Source organism: Eptatretus burgeri, chromosome 1 (assembly GCF_056783735.1).
Source record: "Eptatretus burgeri isolate ZD-2024b chromosome 1, Ebu_testis_v1, whole genome shotgun sequence".
NCBI classification, from domain to species: Eukaryota; Metazoa; Chordata; class Myxini; order Myxiniformes; family Myxinidae; genus Eptatretus; species Eptatretus burgeri.
This window is the reverse complement of record NC_140961.1, coordinates 109,082,747-109,107,564: the sequence shown is the minus strand read 5'-3', so window position 1 is coordinate 109,107,564 and position 24,818 is coordinate 109,082,747. Positions and strand designations below refer to the sequence as shown.

The window sequence follows — 24,818 nt, the reverse complement described above, 5'->3', positions numbered from 1 at the left end:
TGTTGTCTGGTAACATGATAAGAACATGTATATTTTTAAGACATTAAAGATTTAAAACATATAGAATGACTTAAAATTTGACTGTGATAGAATAGAAGAACAAAGAAACTATCAATTTAACTTTTCTATCAACTACGTATATTTTGATGATTAAAATCAAGTGTGACATGTAGATCTGCCATCGATACATAAAAGGAACATCAGTGATCAGTAAAAGTAATTGAACCTGGCATTTTTCCAACACATTCAATGCATATAGAACAAGAATCATGGATCATGAAAAATTAAACAGTTTTTCTAGTCTCATGTTTCACGCTTTTGGCAAGAGGGCATCCACTAAGTAGCTATTGTGGTAAAACATTTGTGTTTAATTATATGTTGCAACAGGACACTAACAAGCTGATGTTCAAGTGGTTATGCTCTTTGGAAACCAAACTTTCGTCATGTGTCAACTATGACTACCTTTTGATATCTATATCGATATCATGCGAAATTTTTAAATGATATCAATCTATGGCTAAAACTTACAAGACAAAACATCAAAACTGCTGATGAGTGACACACATACTGTTCGGCAAAAGTTATATTCCCATACTGTGAATATGTCTATAATCATGAGTTCACTAGTATTTATTAGTATTGGTATAATTATAGTTTCAGCCTGCCTGTCTGTCACAATATTCTAGTCATCCTCATCAGAACTGTCATCTTCATCTGAAGATGCAATTTCCATGTCATCCTCCTCTTACTTGTCCATTGCTTCCAATTCCTCTGTCTCTGGGATAAGGCTTTCGGGAAGTTGCTCCCCTTCGAACCAAACCGGTTTGTAATGGTCATCAACTAACTGCCAGCCATTTTCTTCAGTGGGATGCTGCTCTATACGATTTTAATCTGCTCTTGCCCACATGTTGGCAACAAAGGAAGCACGCTTAATGTGAGTATTGAGCTCATCTTCGCAAGGTGGTCGCCCACTTGCATCCATGCCCCTCAAATTGGCGAGTAGGTTTTTTTCCATTTCCCTTTGGTCGGTATGTCTTCATGAACTTCTCGTAACTACACTCATTCAGGCTGGTGTTTGCACTATCCTATCGTTCATTAGGAAGGTCAAAAGAATATTGCCACAAAGTCTCATTAATGTACTCAAAATGTGATATAAATGTGAAAGTAGCGCCCTCTTTAGGCTGTTCTTTTATGCGTTTTGCACCAAAGTCGTCACTTAAGAATGGCAGATATGTAATCACAGTGACAAAATTAAACTTTTGGCACCAGATTGATCGATGTACTCAAAAATGTAATTCAAACTGACTTTGGGGGGTACTTCAAGCAGCGTCCCCTACTTAATGCACCAATTGGAAAAGTTAAGAATAGTCATTCGGAGGTCCCCATCCCACCATCTGATGAGTTTAGCACTCAAACCTTTTGTACTCAAGATGTAATACAAATCTCTGTTAGCTCCCAGATTAAAATGTTATAGCTCCCATAATTTCAGTAATTTTGCTGTACAGAGTTAAAGGACTAAGCCAGTTATGTACAACTAAAATGGCCACCAGTCTACCAGTTGGCCATCTTTGATCAGATCTCAAAATAAAGTAAGATGCATGTGTACGCCATCATGTCATGTGTTTGTGCCAAGTTTGAACAAAACCGGACCATATCTGAGAAATGGTTGGGGACACATTTAAGTAACAAAATGGCCACCAGTCGGCCATCTTGAATCTGATCTCAAAAATAAATGACGTGCCTATGTAAGCAATCATTCCTCATCTTTGTGCCAAGTTTGAACATCGTTAAATGCATGTCCAAGAAATGGTTGAGGTCATGTTCAACATCTGGTGTTTTTTACAACTAAAATTGCCGGCAGTCAGCCATCTTGGATCTGATATAAAATAAAATAAAAGATGTGCTTTTGTAAGCCTTCATTACCTGTATGCCAAGGTTTAACAAGATCGGTAAATGCATGTCCGAGAAATGGTTGAGGACATGTTCGACACCGTGGATTTTTTTTGTTTTTTTTTTACAACTAAAATGGCCGCCAGTTGGATCTGTCGTCAACAACAACAACAAAAAAAAAAGACGTGCATATGCATACCATCATATGTTGTCTTTGTGTCAAGTATGAATATAATTGGTCCATACATGTCCGAGATATGGTTGTGGATGCACACATTCACACGGAAATCGAGACCAAATCCATTAGCCCTTGTTTCGGACCAAATCCAAACAGGGGCTAATAATGATTTTAAAAGGTCGTGTTAAAAAAAATTCCAGAAGTTAACCACTGTTGACACTGTCTTTTACACCACCTTATTTAACACGTTTCATTAGTTCTTCATGCCAGTTGTTTGCATCCTTTATGACGTCCCTAAAAACAGCAGTTTCTTGTTTGGAATGATTTTCAATCCGGTTTAACTGCTAGGCAGGCAGACAGAGTAAAAGAAAATCTCACTCCTCTCTGTGCATGTGCGATTGGGATGAGTTCAGAGCCAAACTACTGTTAAACTACAGGTGCGTTTTCTCGATTCATGTTGAAAATCTAACACAAATGTAACAAGAATATCAATTGGAATAAAGTTGTTCCCCAATCATAAATAAACCGACATGTGAAGATGGATGGACGGACAGGCGTGAACCAACTGCTTAACCCAGCTTTTCGCTTCATGTGCGTGGGGTAATAAATTTGCAAATCAGCAACAACAGATGTCAAAATATTTCCCAAAATCACAGGAAAGAGAGTTTGTTCCCAAGGTCGTGCACCTGATATTTGTGCAGGAGTATGCTCATTTCCCTGTGATCTAACTATATGGTGAGCAATGTGTAAATTTGGAATTGTATTCAAACTGCTCAGAATTTACGAAGACAACTTTCACAAGTGTGTGGCCATAGATAGATGAGACTGTTGCAAAAATTGGTGAGCATGTTTATTTGTGACTTCAAAAAAATTAAAAGCATTAATTCACAAATTTGGATTATGGAATTGGTCAAACCTTCCAACTAAGGGCTCATTCTCATTAATCATATTTCGAAGAACAGAGATCTCAATACTCTGATTAATAATCCATCTCATTAATACTCACAGTCGTTGGACAACCAGAAGCCTCATAGCAAGAATGCCAGAAGAAAAAAAAAAAGTTTTCACATGAGGTCTCAAATCAGACTTCAAGCCAAAGATACAATACCCAACTCCTCATATTAAGGCAATTATTTTTAGATCCTCGTTGTTGTTCTTCATCTTCTTCTTGTGGACTTTTTTGTTTCACAGCCTACAGTTTTTATCGAAACTTCCTGAAACTTGGCGTATATATGTAAAAATACCCTGCGCAGACAGTAACCATCTCCGAGTTTGAAAATTCCTCCTAGAAAAAAAAAGTTATGACGTCAAAATATCTCCGCTAATGGAAATCGCCTAAAACATTATCTCCGAAACTAGGCAAGCTTTTTGAATTCTGTTTGCGGGAATCGAACAGGGCATGAGCAGAGATGAATTACCGCACATATGATACATCACTATGACATCATATCAATTTTTATGACGTCATTCCTATATTTTGACATTTTTTTGTTTCACAACCCAGAGTTTTCATCGGATCTTCGTGAAACTTGCCATGTATATGCAGAAAGCCCACGCGCAGGCAGTAACCATCTCCGATTTTGGAAATTCTTCCAAGAAAAAAAGTTGACGTCATAATATCGCCACTAATGGAAATCGCCTATACCATTATCTCCGAAACTAGGCAAGCCGTTTGAATTTTGTTTGCGGGAATCAAGCCGGGCATTAGCACAGATAATTTATCGCAAACCTGATACATCACAATGACGTCATATTCGTTTTTATGACATAATCATTAAGAGGACGATGATCTTAGCTCATTTGAGCTTGTTCAATGAGCATTTTGAGCAAATATAAAGAAATAAAATGATAGTATCCGTCTCTTTGTCCAGTTTGAGACGAGCTCTATCACCACTTTGCACATCCTTACCAAATTTAATAATCGTAATTAATAATGCCTTGAAAATTCTGTTTTCAGCATCTGCATGTACTTAGAACTCCTACATTTATTACCTTCACCACAGAAGGTGGACAGAGGTTATGTTTTCACCCCTGTTTGTCTGTTTGTGACCGAACGTCGACCGAAGCAAAAATCTCCATTTCTCCACGCAATTATTTAATATTATTTTATCAAAGTCACAAAACCGTACTATTCGGCCATCCACCAACAATCTTTACATAATCCGACGGCTTAGCGAGTCAGGCATGCGACGATAACCTTTATTGGGATAAAAAAATGACTTTTAAACACCATCTTTATCGAAAACACCATCAGCGCGCACACGCAAAACCTTTACGTGACTCAACGACGCGTCTGCTCGAGCGCGCTGCACCACGTGACGAGCCGTGACGGGAGAGTGAAATATTTTTTATACAATCTTAAAACGTCTCAAAAACATCCGATTTTTACCAGAATTTCGACAACTGAGTGTTAAACGTCCTAAGCGATCGCAAAAACCGAAGAAAAAATTAAAATCGAAGTTAAAACAAACTCGTAACGTCGACCGAAGCAAAATTACTCCATTTCTCCAAATGAATTTACGGAATTATGTTTGACCTCACTGTGACCTTGACCTTTGACCGATTTTGACCAAAATCTAGTCAGCGCTAGCCATCACCCTCCTGAATCACGTGGTGTAATTTGACATTGATAGCTTCTTCCCTTCTCGAGTTATCGTGCCTACAAACAAACACACAAGCCGGTAGGTGGACATGGGTAGTCGGCCGTTGCTAGGCAACGGAGGGGTCCATAGAAACGGTTCTTTCTCACACACAACTAGGACATACCATGAACCTACCATTCCAGTTTCATGTATATCTGACTCATAGTCTCTGAGATATAACGAACTTCGTTTTTTTATTATTTTCGACCAGGGTTCATTCAAAGTCTATCTTCTCCGACAGCTTTCATCGGATCCGGCTGGAAATTTTTGACAATATGGCTGAATGTACTGCCCACAGTCGCTCGTGGCCCGATTTTTGATTTTCGAAAAAATAACTTTTTTATGATTTTTCAAAAATTTCAAAGTCCCGTTGCTTGGCAACGGATTGGTCCATAGCAACGGTTCTCATTTGCACACAACTAGGTCATGGTATGAACCTACCAACCAAGTTTCATCGAAATCGCCATTGTATTAACTGAAATCACCATTTTAAATACTGATAGTAAGGGTAGAACAAATCTCAAAAAAAAAATTTTGTTTTTTTTTCGATGAGATCGACTACCCAACAAACAAACAGAGGACGAAACCGATCAATATACTTATGAAATCTTTAGATTTCGTTAGTATCAAACAGACAGAAAGGGTGTGGTGAAAACACAATCTCCTTCACCTTCGGTGGCGGAGGTAAAATATGTCCAACATCGCAATGTTCATTTTTCGAAATTTCAATTCCATTTCAATTGTTAGTGTTTGTCACAAGGACATTTCTCAAAAGGAAATCTAAAAGTTTATTGGTTATTGAGATGGATGGGATGAGGGGGTGAGGGGAGGGGAAAAATCTTACCTCGTCCCACTCCTTCTGGAAAGAAGGTGGACGCTGGCCCCGTCCTCGAACTTTTTGATTGTGGATGCTGTCGTGGGAACAGCTGGAGACTAGGGCTCCTGCAGTGTCCCTGTGACTCCAGGGATTTGGCATCAGGAGGTCCGAGTCAGATTTGGAAAAGCCACGAAAAACCTCCATATCAGGCACAGGATGCATCGGCTTTGTAATCTCCTGTGAGGCCTGTTGGGTGATGGCCTTTTGTGATAACTTTTGTTGCGTGTGTGTACTCCGCAATTTTTGTGGCACTCCAGTTTGTCTCAGGTTCGCTCGCAGCTCTGTCTTGTAAGAACAAGGTGCAATGGCATTACCAGAAACATTTTTCTCCTCTGATTTGATGTTACAACCTGCAAAATCCTTGGTGTGGCACATCTGGGGTTTTTTGGCAGTCTTTCCTTTTGCATTGGGGCATGAGCCGTAGAGCAGCCCCTCAAACTGCTCTGGCACCTCTTCATGGAGCTTCTCCGCTCTTTGGTCTGCATCCCCGTGGGCAAACAGAGGGCGTCAAATAGTTCCACGTTTGTAGTGTCCAAGGGAATATATCACCAGGACAGGTCATTATTTGTCATTCACAAGATTACTGCTGTATGAAAAAAAAACTTGCATCATAAAAGGATCAAGAATGGAAAATACGAGCATCCAAGGTTCCTTAAACATGCATTCATATGATGATGAGGAACAAGAGAAAAAGAATGAATGCTGATGCACATATATTATGCTACATGACATGCAGAACATAACATGTTATAAACTAACAATCAGGTTCAAAGACATTGAGTATTCAACACTGTACAAAAAAAAATGCTGTGAAAGTAATTCCAAAAGCAAGATAAGCTAGTATTTAAAAAAAAAAAGAAAAGAAGCACAAATAGCTGGTGAGGCAGAACTGCCAGAGGGATGGAAGAATAAAATTGGAAGCACATATTTAAATCCATTGCTGACAGAGGAAATGGAATAAGTCAAGGATGAAACCAGAAAAAGAAGGTCGAATGCATGTTTGTAACCAGCAAGCATGATGACAAGAGGAAACCAGACAATATTGCTACACATTTCCGATAAGCTTCATGCAGCTTGGTGTTGGCTTAGTGGTTAGGGCGGCTGGCTTGGGATCTTAGGGTCCTGAGTTTGAACCCCATTGGATGCTGAATTAACACCAGGTGGGGTTGATTCAGCCTGGCATCCTTCTGAGGTTGGTGAAATGAGTACCAGTGTACTGAAATAGGGGCACAGCATCAGAGGTCCCTGAACAAAATGATAACTACCTGGCAGGCAGTCAAGCTGAGGAGGAGGAGGAGGAGGAGGAGGAGGAGGAGAAGGAGGAGGAGAAGGAGAAGGAGAAGGAGAAGGAGAAGGAGAAGGAGAAGGAGAAGGAGAAGGAGAAGGAGAAGGAGAAGGAGAAGGAGAAGGAGAAGGAGAAGGAGAAGGAGAAGGAGAAGGAGAAGATTCATATCCAATGAATTTGCCAACACATTTTTCTTTGTGGGAATTTAAGCTGGCTCAACTTTTTATGACACCAAACAATGGTTTGTTTGGAGTGCGATTCATAACATGCAATTACTCACAGGAGCATGAAAGTATGGCTGCCCATGAAAAGTACCAACTATGAGATACGGCTTGGTGTGAACGGCACTATGTAGTAGAGTAAATTTGTGGTTTGACCCCAAAAAAATTGATACAAAAGGTTTTTCAACGGTTTTGGGTAGGTTTTGACCTCCAAAATAACATACTAAAAATCTACTCAAATCCACCTACCGGAAAGGGCCTATTTTCAAGATGGCGTCCAAAATGGCCACCGTGGGTTTAAATTTCCATAAAATGTGCAATAGCTGGTCTACATTTGTGATTTTTGTGTCAATTTCTACGTTTTGGAGGTCAACAAATCCAATGAAACCATTTTCAAGGCTGATCAGTGATGGGAAAAACCTTAAATCCAAGATGGCGTCCAAAATGGCCCCCAAAATGGCCGCCATGGGCATAAAATTGCTACTAAATTGTCAATAAATACCGTGCATGTGTGATATATGTGTCGATTTCTATGTGTTGGCGGTCAACAAATCCACTGATATCATTTTCAAAGTTGATCAGTGATGGAAAAGCCTTAAATTCAAGATGGCGTCCAAAATGGCCCCCCAAAATGGCCGCCATGGGCATAAATTTGCTACTAAATTGTCAATAAATGCTGTGCTTGTGTGATGTATGTGTCGATTTCTATGTTTTGGAGGTCAACAAATCACCTGATATCATTTTCAGAGTTGACTAGTGATGGTAAGGCCTTAAATCCAAGATGGCGTCCAAAATGCCCCCCCCCCCCAAATGGCCACCATGGGCGTGTACTTGTTTTAAAACAGGCAATAAATGGACTACATTTGTCGTGTTTGTGTTTATTCCTATGTTTTGGAGGTCATGCCCAATCCGTCAAATAGTGTCTACCTGAAAAGTTGTCCCGTGTGTAGTGATCAGAATTAATTGACCATCTTGTGCATAACATAAATAAAAATATGCTTTGGTAATTTAGAAAGTAATAAATTAATCGTCTCTCACAATGATCACCATTTCCTCTAGAACGTACTTTCAATTAAAATGCCTTCAAGTTAGGGTAAATCGAAAACATCAACGAAAGTTCGTTCATTGAAGTAGCATTTACCATAGATAAACTATGCTTCCTCTTCGTCCTCCGTTACTGTCTTGTTGAAAGGATTTTCGCAGGTATCAAGTTGACAGGGTCCGCAGACGCTGTGGCATGGCAGACCGTATCCCCTACAGCTACAGCGACTTGTTCTACAGCCAGTTGTGCAGTTGCATCGGATCATCTTCAACAACTTTTCTGGAGCAGTGTCCTTGTCTGACATGACTGGAACTAGTTTATTGTCCTCCAGTTTCCAACCCCAGTCTGTTGCCTTCAAGTGTCCGTTCCTCCCCATCCAGACCATAATCTGATAGTATACTCTCAGAGAGTGAAACCTTGTTGAAGACGCTGTTGGTGGCAGACATTCTGGGGTGACAAACGACTTGGCTGAAGCCAGTTTCTTCACAAAGACATTATATCGCAACTTGGCAAGGGAATCACAGGGATGTCCTCCAAATAATACTTTCATGGCATTGTTGCCGTTTTCCACGACCATGTCTCTTGTTTGGTTGGGGACAAGGAAGGCGTTTGCACAAGTCTTGATTGCTGAATCCCCCTTTGCCCAGTTTCTGAAATGCTGACTTTTTTCCAATTCCAAATACTCGAGATGTCGAGTCACACCCAGTGAAGGCATGAAGGAAGAGAAGATGTGGGCATAGCTCTTCACCCAATGATACCTTCAGCTGGTTGATATTGTGCACCTTCCAGTTCCTGGATGAATTGTCAGAACGAAAATACAGTTCTTTGCTGTCGACGCTAGCGTAATGCAATAATAGCACCAACAGATCTGTATCTTCTCCAATCAGGGTAGTTGATTGTTGGTATGACGATGTCACTGCCGCTTTTACTATGTCTACATCGGCATCCCCTGGTGCATGAATTATGTTCAAGCCAATTTTCTTCATTTCCTCACTGATGAGGTTGATGAGCTGTTGCTTGTTGGAGCTCCTGGACAGGAACTCATCCTTTTTGCCAGAGAATTCTGTTCCAGGTGTGAAGCTGACTTCGGGATGAACAATATGGCCACGGCGCTTGTGTGTATTGTCCTTAATAGATGGTCCATCATCATAACCATCAAAAACGACTGTTGCTTTTCCATAGTGACGAATAGTGAAGTCAGCATACGACTTGGCTATCACATTGAAACTGTCCCGGCTGTCCATGACAAATGATGCAGCAAGGAGCCACCATCAAGAACATAGTGCTCAGTTTAGGGAACAGAGTCAGACACGGTATCATTTGACACTTTGGCAGAATGGTCTCTGATAGCTTGAACTAATTGAGGTTTGTCAGCCTTTCTGAAAATACCTATACCCTCAAACAGGGCAGGGGGAAATGGGCTCAGCTCATAGCCCATGACATCTTCCAACGAAATGTCTCCTGTTTTTGACACAACAAGAAATCTTTGAAAGAGTAGAGCAGGGTCAATTGCTCTGTCTGGACCAAGTTTGACTGAAGATACATCTCCAAGTGTTTTGGCTCTGTCTTTTCGTTTGAAGGAAGATGTGAAAGCGGGTTTATTGACCATACTTTCCATAATCTTCTCGCCAACAGACTTATGCTCGTGGACATTCACATCCGACGCGGCCACCACTCCAGTCACAACATTTCTTAGTGAGGGATCTGGAGAAAACGGAGAGCATTCACTGAGTTTTGAATTGATTTTGGCTAGGTCAGAAGCATCTCTTTCCATCCTTGCGCCACTAGATTCCTTGTGTTGTTCACTAGTCGTGTACAAAAGATCAGTGAATTCCTGCATCGCACTGTTATATTCCGACGTGACCGTCTTTGACATTGTCCATAGAGACCGTTGTTCTTCACCCATCCCACTTCCACGTGTTAGGCCACCAGTGCCCTTCAGGGATCTCATCAAAGTCTGTTCGATGACAAGATCAGGGCTTAGACCCGCCCAGAACTGATTACTCCATCGGATGACATGGAATCCATCTGCAAACTTGCGGAAGACATCTGGATGATTCTGTTCTAGCTCTGTCATTTCTTGAAGATACAAGTAAGAAGACTTCAGGTAGTTGTAATGGCCAGCTGCAGCAAATATTGGCAGACATTCAGTTACAGCATGTAGAAACATAGAAACATTACCTCCGAAACATAGAAATTGACACAAAAATCGCAAATATAGGCCAACTAGTGCCCATTCTATGGCAATTTAAGCCCACGGCGGCCATTTTGGACGCCATCTTGAAAATAGGCCCTTTCTGGGAGGTGGATTTGAGTAGATTTTTAGTATGTTATTTTGGAGGTCAAACCCTACCCAAAACCGTTAAAAAACCTTTTGTATCAATTTTTGGGGGGTAAGGCTATTTTTTGTTGTAGATTTACCCGACTAATGACAGAAGTGGTCGTGAAAAAGGAAGAGAAGGCCATAAAGTCAATAAAGTTAAAAAAAAAAATTGAGTAGGCCAGTTTGGAGTTCACATTGGAGCTCTGGTGGTTCATGATGCTGGAATCCCAGTCAAAATAAAGATCCCCCATTGATTTGTCCATTGTATACTCTCCACTATTTAATAAAAAAAACACAAATACAAACACAAACACAAACATGTAGAATTGATAATGTAATTGTTGAAGGACTGTTCCAACGTTCATTCAAAGTGCCTTTTTGGCACGAGGGATGTGCAGAACACCTGATTGTACATTTTCACGTAACGTAATTGCCTCGTGCAATAACCTTTCAGCACGTGAAACTCATGCACCCTTCAGTTTTTTTTATAAGTGACACGAAGCATTCTGAGCAAATTCGAAACAGTCCTTCTGAGACACCAGCATGTGAAACATCCAAAAAACAAAATGATTACATGATTAAACAATTCATTACAATGCAACGCATGTCAGAAAATGAGAGGAATCAAATGAATGGAAACATTCAAGCAGGGTGGCTATCAAACCACTGGATAAACAAGAGATCAGAAATGTCAATAAGTGGGCGTCTCCAGGATAACGATTCCCGCTCATGACTGATGCATTCACATGAGCGATCCATGCAATCAGTTTCAAACTGGCCAGAGTACCGAAAATACACTCTGGAACTCATAAGATAAGCGTCAACACAGTCTTGAGGCATCGACATGATGTGGTGAACCTGTTCAGCATCCGAGACTTCCTAGTCAATACACTCAGCATCGACACATCCAACAAAGGAATGCTTACAAGTGCTCAAATCAGCATGTTCGATGGACATGGGAGGCAATGGGCAAATGTCATGTTCAGTGACTAATCCAGGTTTCTCCTTGAAAGGCATGATGGCCATGCCCAAGTCCACAGAAGACGCAATGAGCGACATACCAGAGCCTGTGGACAGGTTGTCAAAATCTTAGGCGTGGCAGTGCCATGAGGTGACATGGTATTGCCGAAACCTTTCGCACCATCTTGATTCGCATCCATTGCAATCCGAGGACAGATCGATACATTCATGAGATCTTACACCAACATGTTGCCTACCCTTCAAGATAATGGTCCAAAAATCATCTGTATGCACAATAATGCTCCTGCTCACAGGGCCACATGAACAAGGACCATTCTTATAAATGCCAACATTAATACCATGACACCCTGGCTTGCCATTTTGCAAGATTTATATCCAATTGAACAGCTCTTGGATAATATTGCTCACCACAGTTGAAACTTGCCAACACAGCCACAGAACCTCCACGAGTTGGGAGCTGATTCAAGCATGGAATGACATTCCTGAGGCTCAGATCCGAGTGTTGAGATGGTCAATGCGATGATGGTGCAATGCAGCTGGAGGTGGACCTACCCAGAATTGAGATCATTGCTTCTATGTACTTTTTTTTGCTTTTTTTTCCTTGTATACATTGTCGAGGCTTGTATGAGAGCTAACACACACGATGTACAACAAGGGGAGCAGGAGACAAAAGGGGCAGGAGAGGAAAGGAAAAACAGTGGGGAACAGAGACATGAGGAGATCTGTGGAAGGGAGACGGATGGGGATGGGTACACAGGGTAAACAAGATGGACACTACAGGGACTTTCAGGTCCTTACATGACAGGGACTTTCAGAAAGGAAAGCAGGGAATTCGAAGGAGGTGGGTTTGGGGTGGATTAGCGGGGGTAAAAAAAAAGACTGGTTTTGGATGGGGGAAGGTAAGAGATGGTGGTGAACAGCTGTTTTGAAGACATGGAGGGAAGAGTGAAATTTAAGAGAGTGTGGAAGTTTGTTCCAAAGACTGGAAAAAGAGGAAAGAAAGAGTGAAGGTGAGCAGTGATTCTTGATTTTTGTGGTTTTACCAAAAGGGGGTTGCTGGCGGACCTTGTGTGCCCTGCGGAAATATTGGGGGGGGAGGGGAGGGGAGACACATCTTAGACAGAGCAAGGGGTGTCAAGCCGGGGAGGAGACAGTAGAAGACAAAAAGACAACTGACCAACCTGTGGTGAGGGAGTGAGAGACCCAAAGACTCAGCCTCATCGTGGGAGAAAACAATGATCAGAAATGCCTTGGTTTCCACAGTGTGAAGCCGAGAAAGGTGAGAGGCAAGAGCACTAGCCCAGATGGGAGAGCAGTACTCCATCGAGCTGTGGACGAAAGTTTTGTATGTGGTCAGGAGCTCAGGTGTGCCAAGGAAGGACCTTGCATGGCGGAGGATGCCCAGTCGGTGACTGACTTTGAAGGCCAGCTTTGACATTTGGCTTTCCCAGGAAAGACCATGGCAGATCGTGAGACCCAGAAGGTTGAATGAAAGAACTTCTTCCAAAGGATTGTTGAGAAAGTAGATTGGGGTGGGGGGCGGGGGGCAGGGGGTTCCAGACGGTCCTTTCGGAGACACATAGTGAGAGTGTGAGATTTGTCGGGATTGAAAGACATGTTCCACATGCTCAACCAGCTTGTGATTTTATCCAGATCTGCAGAGAGTGAAGAGGCTGCGGCTTGCTGATCTGAGCGATGACAGATGGTACGGCAGAGGATGGAGTTATCAGCAAAGAGATAAAGAGGATTTTCCAGAGTCAGAGAGATCATTGATGAAAACCAGAAAAAGAACAGGGCTCAGAACACTGCCTTGAGGAACTCCAGCCTGGACAGGAAGAGGGGATGAGAGAACTCCATTAAGGGCCACACACTAGCTCCGACAGGAGAGGAAGTCTGCAAACCATGAGTGGAGATGTCCTCGGATACTACATAATAGGAAGAGAGTTTGGTGAGCAGGTCAGGGTGCCAGACCGTTTCGAAAGCACACGATATGTCTCGTGAAATGACTGATTTCATGTCTAGCATTGAGGATCTCCATCCATTGTTGCGAGAGCAGAAGCAGCATATCCAGGGCAGAGTGACCTGGTCCCGAATGAAAATATTGGATCCCTAAGTTAGAGAAAAATCTTAGGGATGTTGGATCCCGAAATAAAAATGCTCACTTGCCACAATGCAACATTACATGATAAGGTCACGATAAAATCTCACCAACACCCTGCCTAGATCAGGCTGTTCCCCCAAACTGGATGACCAATCAAGGAGGAGACTGATCAGAGAGGCCACCAAGAGCCCACTGGCAACTTGGAAAGAGCTACAGGCCTTTATGGAAAAGACTGGTCACATCCACCTTTCAACATGACAACGACCCAAAGCACACAGCCAAAGCTACAATGGAGTGACAAAGGAACAAAAACATAAATGTCCTTGAGTGGCCCAGTCTTAGCCCCGATCTAAATCCAATCCAAAATCTGCGGCATGACTTGAAGATTGCTGTCCGACAACGCTCCCCACGCAACTTGACTGGGATTGAACAGTTTTGTTCTGAAGAATGGGTAAATATTACCCAATCAAGGTGGGCAAAGTTGGTAGAGACCTATCCCAACAGACTCACATCTATAATTCCTGTCAAAGGTGCTTCCACCAAGTATTAACTTATGGGTGTGGACACTTATATTATCCAACCAAGATATTCTAGTTTTGTTTTTGCATTAATTTTCTGAAATTTGTAGAATTTGTTTTTCACTTGGAAGTTGTGAGTTACGATGTGTCAACAAAGGTGGGAAAAGTGATTTAATGCAATTCAATTCCATGCTGCAAGGCAAGCAAAGGTGAAAACTTTGAAAGAGGGGTGTAGACTTTCTGTAGACCTGTATATAACTGAATCGGAAGGGAAGAGCATCAGGCATTGATGAGGTGTGTTTCAGTTTAATGATAATTGCAGTTTAAGAAGTTGGAGGTATCTAAACTAGGGTGCCCCCCCGCCCAACTTGATGAGGCAGAAGGGCACAGCTTGAGTCCCATCACAGCACTTGCTGCACGACCTGTCAGCAATGTGTCGCCTGCCACGTGAGCACGTTGTCTCTGCCCTGCTGATCACCGATCAGTAGGTTTACAGCCAGGAACATTAAATTCAACTGAAGAAGCATGCTGACACTATGGCACGGCGCTGATATCCTGTTCATACATTATACCAACACATCACCTCGAAACTCGGAGGCATCCGCATGGGGTCGTGCAGGTTTCCGCTGGGTGCACATGGTTTGCCCCCCCCACCCCCCCCAAAAAACCCTTCTGGTGAAAATCCCAAAATCTACACTCACTGCTCACCGACTGTACTCTGAGTAAACTCCAAGGTATCTAAACTAGGGCACCAATTGTAGAAACAAATCCTGCAACAGCTATGCTTTAAGCCTTTCCCTGTTCTACAGTGGGAGGCATATAAATAGATATAGTGGCAGAGAGGGGGCAGTATTGAAGGTGTGGGAAGGGTATTTCAAAGAGCTGTTGAATTGGGAAGGAAGCAACGGTGATCTGGGACTACCATGTTATGTAGAGGGGAAAGTGGAGTTGGTGGAAATCACATAGGAGGAAGTGTGGCTGGCATTGAAGAGGATGAGGAAGGGAAGAGCATCAGGCATTGATGAGGTGTGTTGCAGTTTAAGAAGTTGGAGTCAGTTGGACGAAGAAGTTGTTGAATATATGTATGAGACAGGGTTCAATTCTGGATGAGTGGAGGAGAGGGTTAATTGTGCCGAGATGGAAGGGGAAAGGCGATGTTCAAGATCCAGGGAAGTACTTGGGCATTTCGCTCCTTAGTTATGTAATGAAGGTGCTGGAGAGGATTCTGAACAAGAGGATAAGGAAGAGTGTGGAGATTGAGATCGGAGAAGAGCAGCAAGGGTTTAGAAAGGGTAGCGGGACGATGAATGGGATGTCCATGCCAAGACAGCTGGTGAAGAAGAGGTTGGAGGGGCGAGGTGAGATGGGGACTTGGAGAAACCAGAGGACACTGTCCCGAGACAGATGGTGATGGCGACACTGAGATGGATGGATGGGAATGCTGGAAACAGAAGTTCATTTGGTGGAAGGGATGTACAAGGGAATGAAGGGAAGAGTTTTGGTTGATCCTGGGATGTCTGAGAAGTTCAGTGTGAACATTGGTTTGAGGCAAGAAAGCTCTCTCAGTCCACTCATGCTTATCATGGTGATGAAGCTGGTATGCAGGAAGGTAAGCTTGAGGGGTAATATGGGGATGATGCTGTATGCGGACAATCTGGCTGTTTTTGTGGAAAGTGAGCGGGAGATGCAGGAAGTACTGGGGGAGTGAAATGAGGCATTTGGGAAGCATGGGATGAATAAGAGTATGGAGAAGACCGAGGTGATGTGGGTCGGGCAGCGGAGAAAATAAATGAAAGTCAGGTTAGAGGGGAAGGATATCAGAGCGGGAAGTAGGTTTGAGTATTTGGGAGGAACAGCGACCGGGGATGGTACGTCCAAGTCAGAGGTGCGGAGGAGGATTCAGGGGGGTGCGCATGTGTAGAGGAGGGTGGAGGGAGTAATGGCAGACAGAAAGACATCAAATATATTGAAAGAGAAGGTTCTGATGTCGTGTGTAACGCCGGTCTACCCTTACGGTCTGGAGACGGTGGCACTGACAGAGACAACAACAAAGGCTGCAGGTTTGCGAGAACAACTGGGTCAGGAGGATTGCGGGAGTGAAGAGGGTAGATGGAAGGAGAATGGATGAACTGAGGGAGGAGATTGGTGTGCAGATGAGCTTAATGGGGATATTGGTAAAATGCTGAATGAGATGGCTGGACATTTGGTGAGGATGGGGGAAGAGAGAATGGCAAAGAGAACGGATAGATTGAGGGAGCAAGATAGGATGAAAAGAGGGAGACCACGGTTGAGATGGGAGGATTGTGTGAGGAGGGATATCCGCAAGGTAGGGGTGGTTGGAGAATGGAGAGAGTTGGCCGAGTTCAGAGGGAGGTCGAGAAGTATCGTGGCCAAGGCATCGTAGAAGTCTATGCCATTGGACCTCGCCCCTTATAAAGGGAAGAGGAGGAGAAGAAGAATACAAGAACAAAGAAGGTATTGGTACAACACAACTGTCGAGACAGAAAAAGCACAGTTTGTCCCTCAACCTTGTTGTAGCCAAAACCTTTTTCAGTTTATCAATCTACACAGTCAATGTACAGAACAAGTTCTTACCATTTTTACATCAGCCAATGAAAGTGGATGGAGGTTATGTTTTCACCACTGTCTGTTTGTGTCTGTCAGTCTGTTGGACTGTGAGCAGGATATCTCAAAAAAGTTGTAGATGGGTTTGGACGAAATTTGGACAGGTCGGGTGTATTTAGGAGGAATTGTATAGATTTTGGTGAATATCTGGATCGGGATCCAGCTACTATAACCAAGTGATTTTACACCATTGAGAGAGAGAGGGTCTTAAACAATATATAGGGCAAGATGTCTCAAAAAGTTGTGGACGGATTTGGACGAAATTTGGCGGACAGGTTGGGTGTGACACGGATGAAATGATTCGATTTTGGTGAAGATCCAGATCCGGATCCGAGAGTTTAAAAACATTTTTTTTTTAAACGATTCTTCACCATTGAGAGATGACAGCAAAAAATGATATACAGTTTAGCATATTTCAAAAAGTTGTGGATGAGTTATGACAAAATTCTTGAGTTGGTTAGGTGACAAGAACAAGCCAATTATATTTTGGTTCAGGTATGAATCCAGATCTGGTCCATTCGTGGGATACAAGACAAAAAAAAAACTCTTCAGCGTGGCAGAGATTCTGTATGTGCTTTACTCAGTGCCATTGTAGTCTCATAAGTTTGTTGAAAATTTGATGACAAAAGTTAAATCAGTGTAGTCGAAAGAATTCCAAAATGAAAGCGGACAAAATAAAGGAACACTGAAGCGATTCCAAAACCCGGCCGTCTCACGCTGCGGTGCACGGGATAATTAAGGGCTATTTATACTCAAAGTTACCAAACCCTTTGACATTTTGACCAAATTTTTTATTAGTCTTCTCCATAATCTCATAATAACAATTTGTTGAAAATTTGTTGACAAAAGCTCAAATGGTAAAAAAAAATATATATATATATATATATATATATATATATATATATATATATATATATATATATATATATATATATATATATATATTATGGTACAGACAGAGAGACAGGGACAGACAGACCAGACAGAAGTGATTGCAAAACCCCATCCCTCACTTTGCAGACTGATGGGCGAATTATTGTTTTGAGGATAAAGATACAATTTTCTTAGAATTCAATTATTTTTCAGAAATTAGGATTCATCAAACAGTTAGCCAATGGATAATGTGCTCACAATGGGAGAATGAGAATCAGGTTAACATCAGGCAGAGGAACAATATAGGTGAGAGTAAAATAAATAAATAATTACAATACAATGTTTTTGTAAGAGAGAAAGAAAGAATAACACATTCACAAGAATTAATGAAAAAAATAATCATAATAAACGGATTATGAACATTTCCTGCTCAATCTTGCACGCCAACTTGAGGAACTCAAGATGTCGGCAATCAATCTGTGTCTAGGCAAGCAAAACTAAAGCAGGATGTGCAAGACCTGCAAAGCTGGTGCTCTCTGCATTCAGTGTCCGATCAGCACAAGTTGTGTCATCGCTCTCATGATCGTTCCTCCCAGACGGACCTCCTTGTTCCATCGTGAGAGTCATCCGCTGACGAGGCTGAGGATGACATCGCAAATCAGTGGGGCATCCTGATTAAAATTCCATCACCTGTACATGCAAGCTTGTTGGGAAAAGAAAATAATTAAAAAAGAAAGAAAGAAAGAAAGAAAAAGAAGAAAAATAAAACACAAACTATTGCATCATCTGTCCATGCAGGGAATCAAAGCAACGACCAAAGTCGAAGTACGAAAAGAACTGAAAAAAAAAAAATCAACATGAAATTAAAATTACAGCAAAACCTGAGATCACCTTGATACCTCAATGCTCAAAAGGCAATGCAATGCTCTCATCCCCAAGACGTCCCAGCTTATTCATAGCAGGAAGTACAAGTGGGGTAAAATGAGGTTGCAATGCAGCAGAGCATATTAGAGTCCGGGTATTTTTTTATATATATAATGTTTGAACATACATTAAGGACGCAAGGCGGAGAGAACAAGGGATGGCGAGATGCCGTAACAAAATGATTGTAATGTATGGCATGTAAAACATTCAATATATTTAGCTGTGAATAAAATCCAGGGATTGAAATATTCAACAAAATTTAAAGCAAACGCACGATTGGTATTAAAAGTAGAACTGTGCAACACAATGCAAGCTATAAAATAACACAATGCACACTATTTTCTGTATGTGTATACATACATACACACTTCCACCCATTCCTTTCACCCCTCTCCCCCACCCTTCCCCCTTCGGATAGTTATCCCATCTGCCCCCACAATGGGAGATAGAGTTTTGTAAGCGTGTGTCTGTCTGTGTGTCTGTCTATGTGTGTCAATGTGTGTGTGTGTGTGTGTGTGTGTGTGTGTGTGTGTGTGTGTGTGTGTGTGTGTGTGTGTGTGTGTGTGTGTGTGTGTGTGTGTGTGTGTGTGTGTGTGTGTGTGTGTGTGTGTGTGTGTGTGTGTGTGTCTGTGTCAATGCGTCTGTAAAGGCCATCGCTTTTTTGAGCTTTTGTCATCAATTTTTTAACAAACCTTTATTATGAGAATTTGGAGAAAACAAACTGATATCATTTACTTTTTTTTTTAATTTTAATTAAGTGTTGTTGTTTTTGTCAAGTTTAGTTCGAACACAAAGCGGACGTGGACAGGGCTTTGCATTTTGAGATGCTTTCTGATTTAAATTGCTTGATTTCCATCCATCCATCGGGACCATACTCTGTGCAGAGCGTTGGTGCTGCCTAAACAGCCTCCTTGGCTGTTGGGCACAATCCTGGACGGGTCGCCACTCCGACACAGTATACCAGCATGCTGGCACTCATTTTGCCGACCTCGGAAGGATGACAGGCAGAGTCAACCCCACCTGGTATTAATTCAACAGCTGAGCGGGATTTGAACTCAGGACCCTTGGATCCCAAGCCCACCACCCTAACCGTTAACCCAACACCAGGATTTCCATCCATGCTTCATCATTCTCATTTTATTCCCAATCCTTCCAACCTCGTTTCTCTCCGCCACCCCTCTTCCTCAAGTCACCAAACTCTCACATTTATCCTCGTTCGACCCTTTTCCTTTTCTGAATTATCCACACCCTCTCTAATTGTGGACGCAACGTGCTCATCAGCACAACGCTCAAACCAAGGTTTTACTTTTCTTCATGTGCCTGGCCACAATCCGAATTTGGCACCGGTATAAAATCAAAATTACAATTCACTCGCTGAAGGTCATTTTGCTACAGGTAAATATTTTTGGCACTTGTCAATGACGACTAAAGCGTTCCACTTCTGAGTGCTAAGCTGTTTTTTGGGATGCTTGTGATTTATAAAAAGTGACCTAACCCTAAACTTCGAAAATGATAAGCAAAGTGCAATTTCAAAATACAAGGACTGTCCTGTTAGTTAAAGACTGTATTTATATAATTTTCAAGATTTAAAATGTAGGGGATGCTGAAGAAAGATTACCCCCCCCCCCCCCCCATAAAAAAGAACAAACCAGTTCATCATTACAATACATATTCAGGACATCATCAAGTTTGTTGGAAATTTTTGGTATCTGCCGATGTTACCATTTCTCATCCTCTCTTTCTTTCTTTTTTTTTTCCTTGTATTGAAATTCCGAGTAATGGCGCACAAATATCATTCTTAACAATTATGATGGCTTAAGATCAAGGACGATGACACCTTAAAAAAATAAAATATATATAAATATAAATATAAAAATATATATATTCTAAATGCACAACTCAACAACTGTGTGATTATAAGCTCTTGTTGGCTTCCATAAATGAAGGCAACAAAGAGAGGAGGCAATTCAAATGGGGTGCAGACTCTGGAGACATCTGAAAGTAGGTTGGCCTGATTAATTATTCCAATTTAAACAAATGACTCATAATACTTGGAACCCAAGTTCAAATCCCATCTCTGTACTTGTCCATTCTGGATGACTGCAACACTTCCTTTATAGTCCCAATTACTTCTTTCTTGTGGGGGTCAGCCAAGGGTGAGGTTGGCACACTATACCTACAAGGCCTTCATCCACAGCTTGATGGGCTGGCACCACTGCCTGCTCTCCCCTCTGGGATGGTGCAACTGCCTCACACCTTGCTCAGCTCGACGCCATGACAACCGAGGCCTTCAAGATCATTGGAATCTCCCGCATGAAGCTGAGTCAATGTGCCTATCACTTTGACAGGTTGTTGTTTTCTCTGTTTACTACTGCCTCCTTTCTCGTATGCACCCTCCGCTCTTTCTGTGCTTTGTCCCCCCCCCTCCCAGCTTCTGCAGGGTGCATGTGGTCCACCATCGACCCCTTTTTTGTGACACTCCCAAAATATAGAATCACTGCTCAACTTCACTCACTTGTTCCATTTTTTCCCCACCGAGGGAACCAACTTCCACATTCTCTTAAATCTTATTCTTCCCTCCAAGTCGATCAAGACACCTGTTCACCACCATCTCAGATCATCCCCTATCCAAAACCACGATCTTTTACACTCCCATGAAACCACCTCCCCAATCCCCACACCTCCCATTGAGTAAACTTAAAAAGTTCAAGATCTCACAACACAATCTTGTCGACATCTATAGGTCGTACTGTTACGAATTTGGAAGCCTTGTGCACACAGACAGACAGCCGTCCCCGCAGCTTAGTTATTTCGATAAGTATGTGTTTCTCGTTAGAATCCATCCCCTATGTCTAATGGGAATTAAATGTTCATGTGCTGCGAAGTTATTTTATAGAAAGGATTTTTTACACTTACTACAACGACAACAACAACTTTCAACGACGACATCTGCCTTTGCTTCCTTCCACCATCCTCCACCGGCACCATTGCACACGTGTCAGCACGTACGTGGGCGTAGTTCACGAGGACCTGACGTCTCTCTCGCCCAATCCGGGGGATGGGAGCGAGGTTGCCGACGGTCAGCCAATGAGTGAAGCCCACGCAGGAGCATATTACTCTCCTTGTTTGAGGAGCGGTCCGTCGCGACGGCCGTCACCCCCCCTCCCCCGATCCAATCAGCAGACTTGGCGCCCCTTTCGGCCATTCACGGGGGGGATGAGCGAATCGCGCGACGGAATCGTCCAATGACGAGGCGAGTGGCGAGGAAAAGAGGCCCCTCCCGCCTGAGAAGAAAGAGTGGTGGTCTGGACCAGCGAGTGGAGAGACGGTGTGCTCGTGGCAGGAGTGTGCTCATGGCAGGAGTGTGCTCGTGTGCTCGTGGCCAGTTCGCGAGATCGTGGCATCTTGCCAAGCAACGAGGATCGTGGGTGAGACGTTCCTGGTGGGAGAGGACATTCTCAGTCCAGGCATTTTCCAACCTGGCATCCAAAGCCAGTGAGTGGTTGTCGACGAGGGCCCTGCAGACGGTCGTGGTCGTGGACTTCTGGTCGTGGGTTCGAGTCCCACCATGGTGATTCGAGTCAGTGTGACCGCACGACGCGGGGCAGGTACCCCGCGCAGGCTCTACCGACTGAAGACCCATCGGGTCCATTTTCTTTTTGGATGTGTGTCTGTGTGTGGGCCCGTCTGTAAGTAGGAATTGTTAAGTGCTCTTCGCTTGTACATTATTTGCATTTCTTCTTGCAGTCGGATAACTCTGCTCCTTGTGTGTTCCTTCCCCCCCCCCCCCCCCCAATTGCAAATAAATCCTCTGTTAAATGTTTCAGCTCGTTCCTGTGTTTTCTTTATTGGTTTAGCACGGTGCGTATTGTGAATTAGTAAGGCCGTTGCTGCCGTAGTTGTACATTTGGACCAACGGACCTCGGTAACCATCCCCTCGGGTTAGGCACGGTTCGAGCACGCTAACGGCTCGTTCCACTCGAGCTCCGCCGAGGCTGAATTTCCCCGGTAGTTTGGACGACGTGGGTATTTAGGTAAATTGAAATTGGCAATCGACCCTATCCCACGCGGTCGACCTATTGGCGATCTTCGGTCCGATAAGGGACCCGTCGGCTCCGGAGTTATCCGGGGTGACGACCTATAAATTCCGCGTGTTCGGTGGAGCTGACTCTACTGCTCTACCTCGCGGTCGTGCTCGCCACCGACGCCCGGCACTACAACAACACGTCCGGCCAGTACTCAAATATGCTGCACCGGTATGTCATCCTGGACTAACAAAAGGGCAAACTAAAGACCAAGAGAAAATCCAAAAAAAGAGCAACGAGGATTGTTCTCAGAATCCAGTACGACTCCTATTCGGATGCCCTCATAGTGACTGAGATTGAACCACTTGAGGAAAGAAGAATAAACCTATGTTCCAAGTTTGCATCCTCTTGTGTGCAATCTCAGAGGGATAGTGACTGGTTCCTGAAAAATGATGCCACTCATACAATGAAGCTTCGTGGTACTCGCAAGTACAAAAATCCATCGGTGCCGAACAGCAAGATACAAATCAAAATAGCACGATTCCATTTCTGGTAAAGTGTCTCAATGAAGAAGGGAGTACTAGGATCAATTATGTTAAATAGGTTAAATGTTGGGTGGCCCAGTGGAATTATTTTGATACCTTTCACGTACATGACTTTTGTATACTACTTGATGACCCGTGAACCCGTTGGGTTCCCGTTGTGATAGCGGTTGACGAAAAAAATAATTTCAAGAAAAAACAAAGATAGCTCCAGCGAACTATACTGCTGAGGTTGTTTGCATTGATCAAATACTCCCAAAGAGTACTTGACTGAATCGGGAATTGAATTTTTAATAATTTTTTCGTTGCACGATTTGAACGAAACTTGATCCTGTACACCGCAGGAGAATGGCGAGTAAGGTGGCACTAAAATTTGTGCCATCGTGTTCGGTTTTGGCTGTATTTCGGGAACATATATACATACGAGGTGAGAGTTTTAGTAATATATAGATTTATGTATTGATTTTAACTTGTAAATTGTATTAATGTGATATTATTCCTCAGATTCAATAGGAACTAATGATCACGAGTTAACTCACATGGGAGTGTCAATTTATATTGTCAATTCAAATCGATATGAAATGTTAAATGTATATACATTTGTAAACTGTCATATCTTGTCCACCTCCTAGATCTTCCCCCGATGGATTACTCGTTCTTGCCGGCATCCCTTGTTTGGCTGTCTCTGTCTATTTTGTCCCTCGGCCCTGCTATTGGTGTCCCCCACACCCTCACCCCCTCGTTCTGTTGTTGCTTTTGTTCTGATGCATCCTGATACATTATGTGTTCTAGCTCTTCCAGGAGCTTCGACTTTGTATTTAAAAAACGAAAAATAAATCACGCAGGAAACAGCAAGCTCAGGAAACCTGACATTCAACTGGAAATGACTTAGGAAGGAATTTGGCATTTCTCCAGAGTGTCAACAATAACTCGTCTATTCTTCATGAAAGACACTGTGGTATCTTTAACATTTGCCAACCAATGCAAAAAAGATGAAACGCACAGCTCAACGCCAATCCAAGGGATGGCAAACTTTGTGATGCAACAAACCCAATCTACGTAGTAGCTCGAAGCCAAGTGACTTTCCACCTCCACACCATCATGTCCTTTTAATCCCGAAAAAAAAAAACTAGTGATGCCTTCTCATGTCTTTGTGCAGAATTTGATTTGTGTGCAAACTCCTCCATGAGCCTTAGCCTAATATAAAAAGGTGTCATGCACTTGCTTCTCAATGTGAGATTGAATGATCTCAGACGCGAAGGTTACATCGATAACTTTTACATTGGTGCTTCACCAAAACCTATCGATCAGGTCATCGTGGTACATGGCCTATATACCATGAGTCAACGTGGTATGCCCACAACAAGAAAGGTGCTTATTGACAGGCTCATAAGATACAACATTCCCATGTACATCTCTATTACACATGCAAGCTGAAGAGACAGTAGCTTCCACAGAAGTGCACAAGTGATTTTCCACCGCTCCGCACATCAAAAGAAACTAGATGTGCGATCAAAAGCATTCACCAAGGGTAAGCCTCCGCCGGCTGAGGCTTACTCTTGGTGATTGCCCGAGACTTACCCTTGGTACATGATCCAATGATGGCCATATTTTTTCGGACCACCATATGACCTTGACCTTAAACATTTAGGGATAGAGTGTAAATTAAGAAAATGTGTCCCCAGCTACAATCTCTCCAAAAAAACTCAACATCATGAAAATGGAGGAAAATTATTCAAGTTATGATCAAAAAGGTGTTTTTGATATTTAC

At 42.7% G+C, this 24,818-nt stretch overlaps 1 protein-coding gene across 7 annotated transcripts in view; it reads right to left on the bottom strand.

The window, feature by feature from the left end:
• Positions 1-24,818, bottom strand: part of ANKS1A (ankyrin repeat and sterile alpha motif domain containing 1A) — a 178,563-nt gene that overhangs the window by 65,372 nt on the left and 88,373 nt on the right. For all 7 annotated transcript variants that reach the window (XM_085894384.1, XM_085894410.1, XM_085894428.1 and 4 more), the window contains exons 12-13: positions 18,075-18,195; positions 5,555-6,066 (exon numbers count right to left, since the gene is read on the bottom strand). In XM_085894384.1, coding sequence (XP_085750510.1) covers positions 5,555-6,066; positions 18,075-18,195 — 633 coding nt within the window. The remainder of the gene's footprint in view (positions 1-5,554; positions 6,067-18,074; positions 18,196-24,818) is intronic.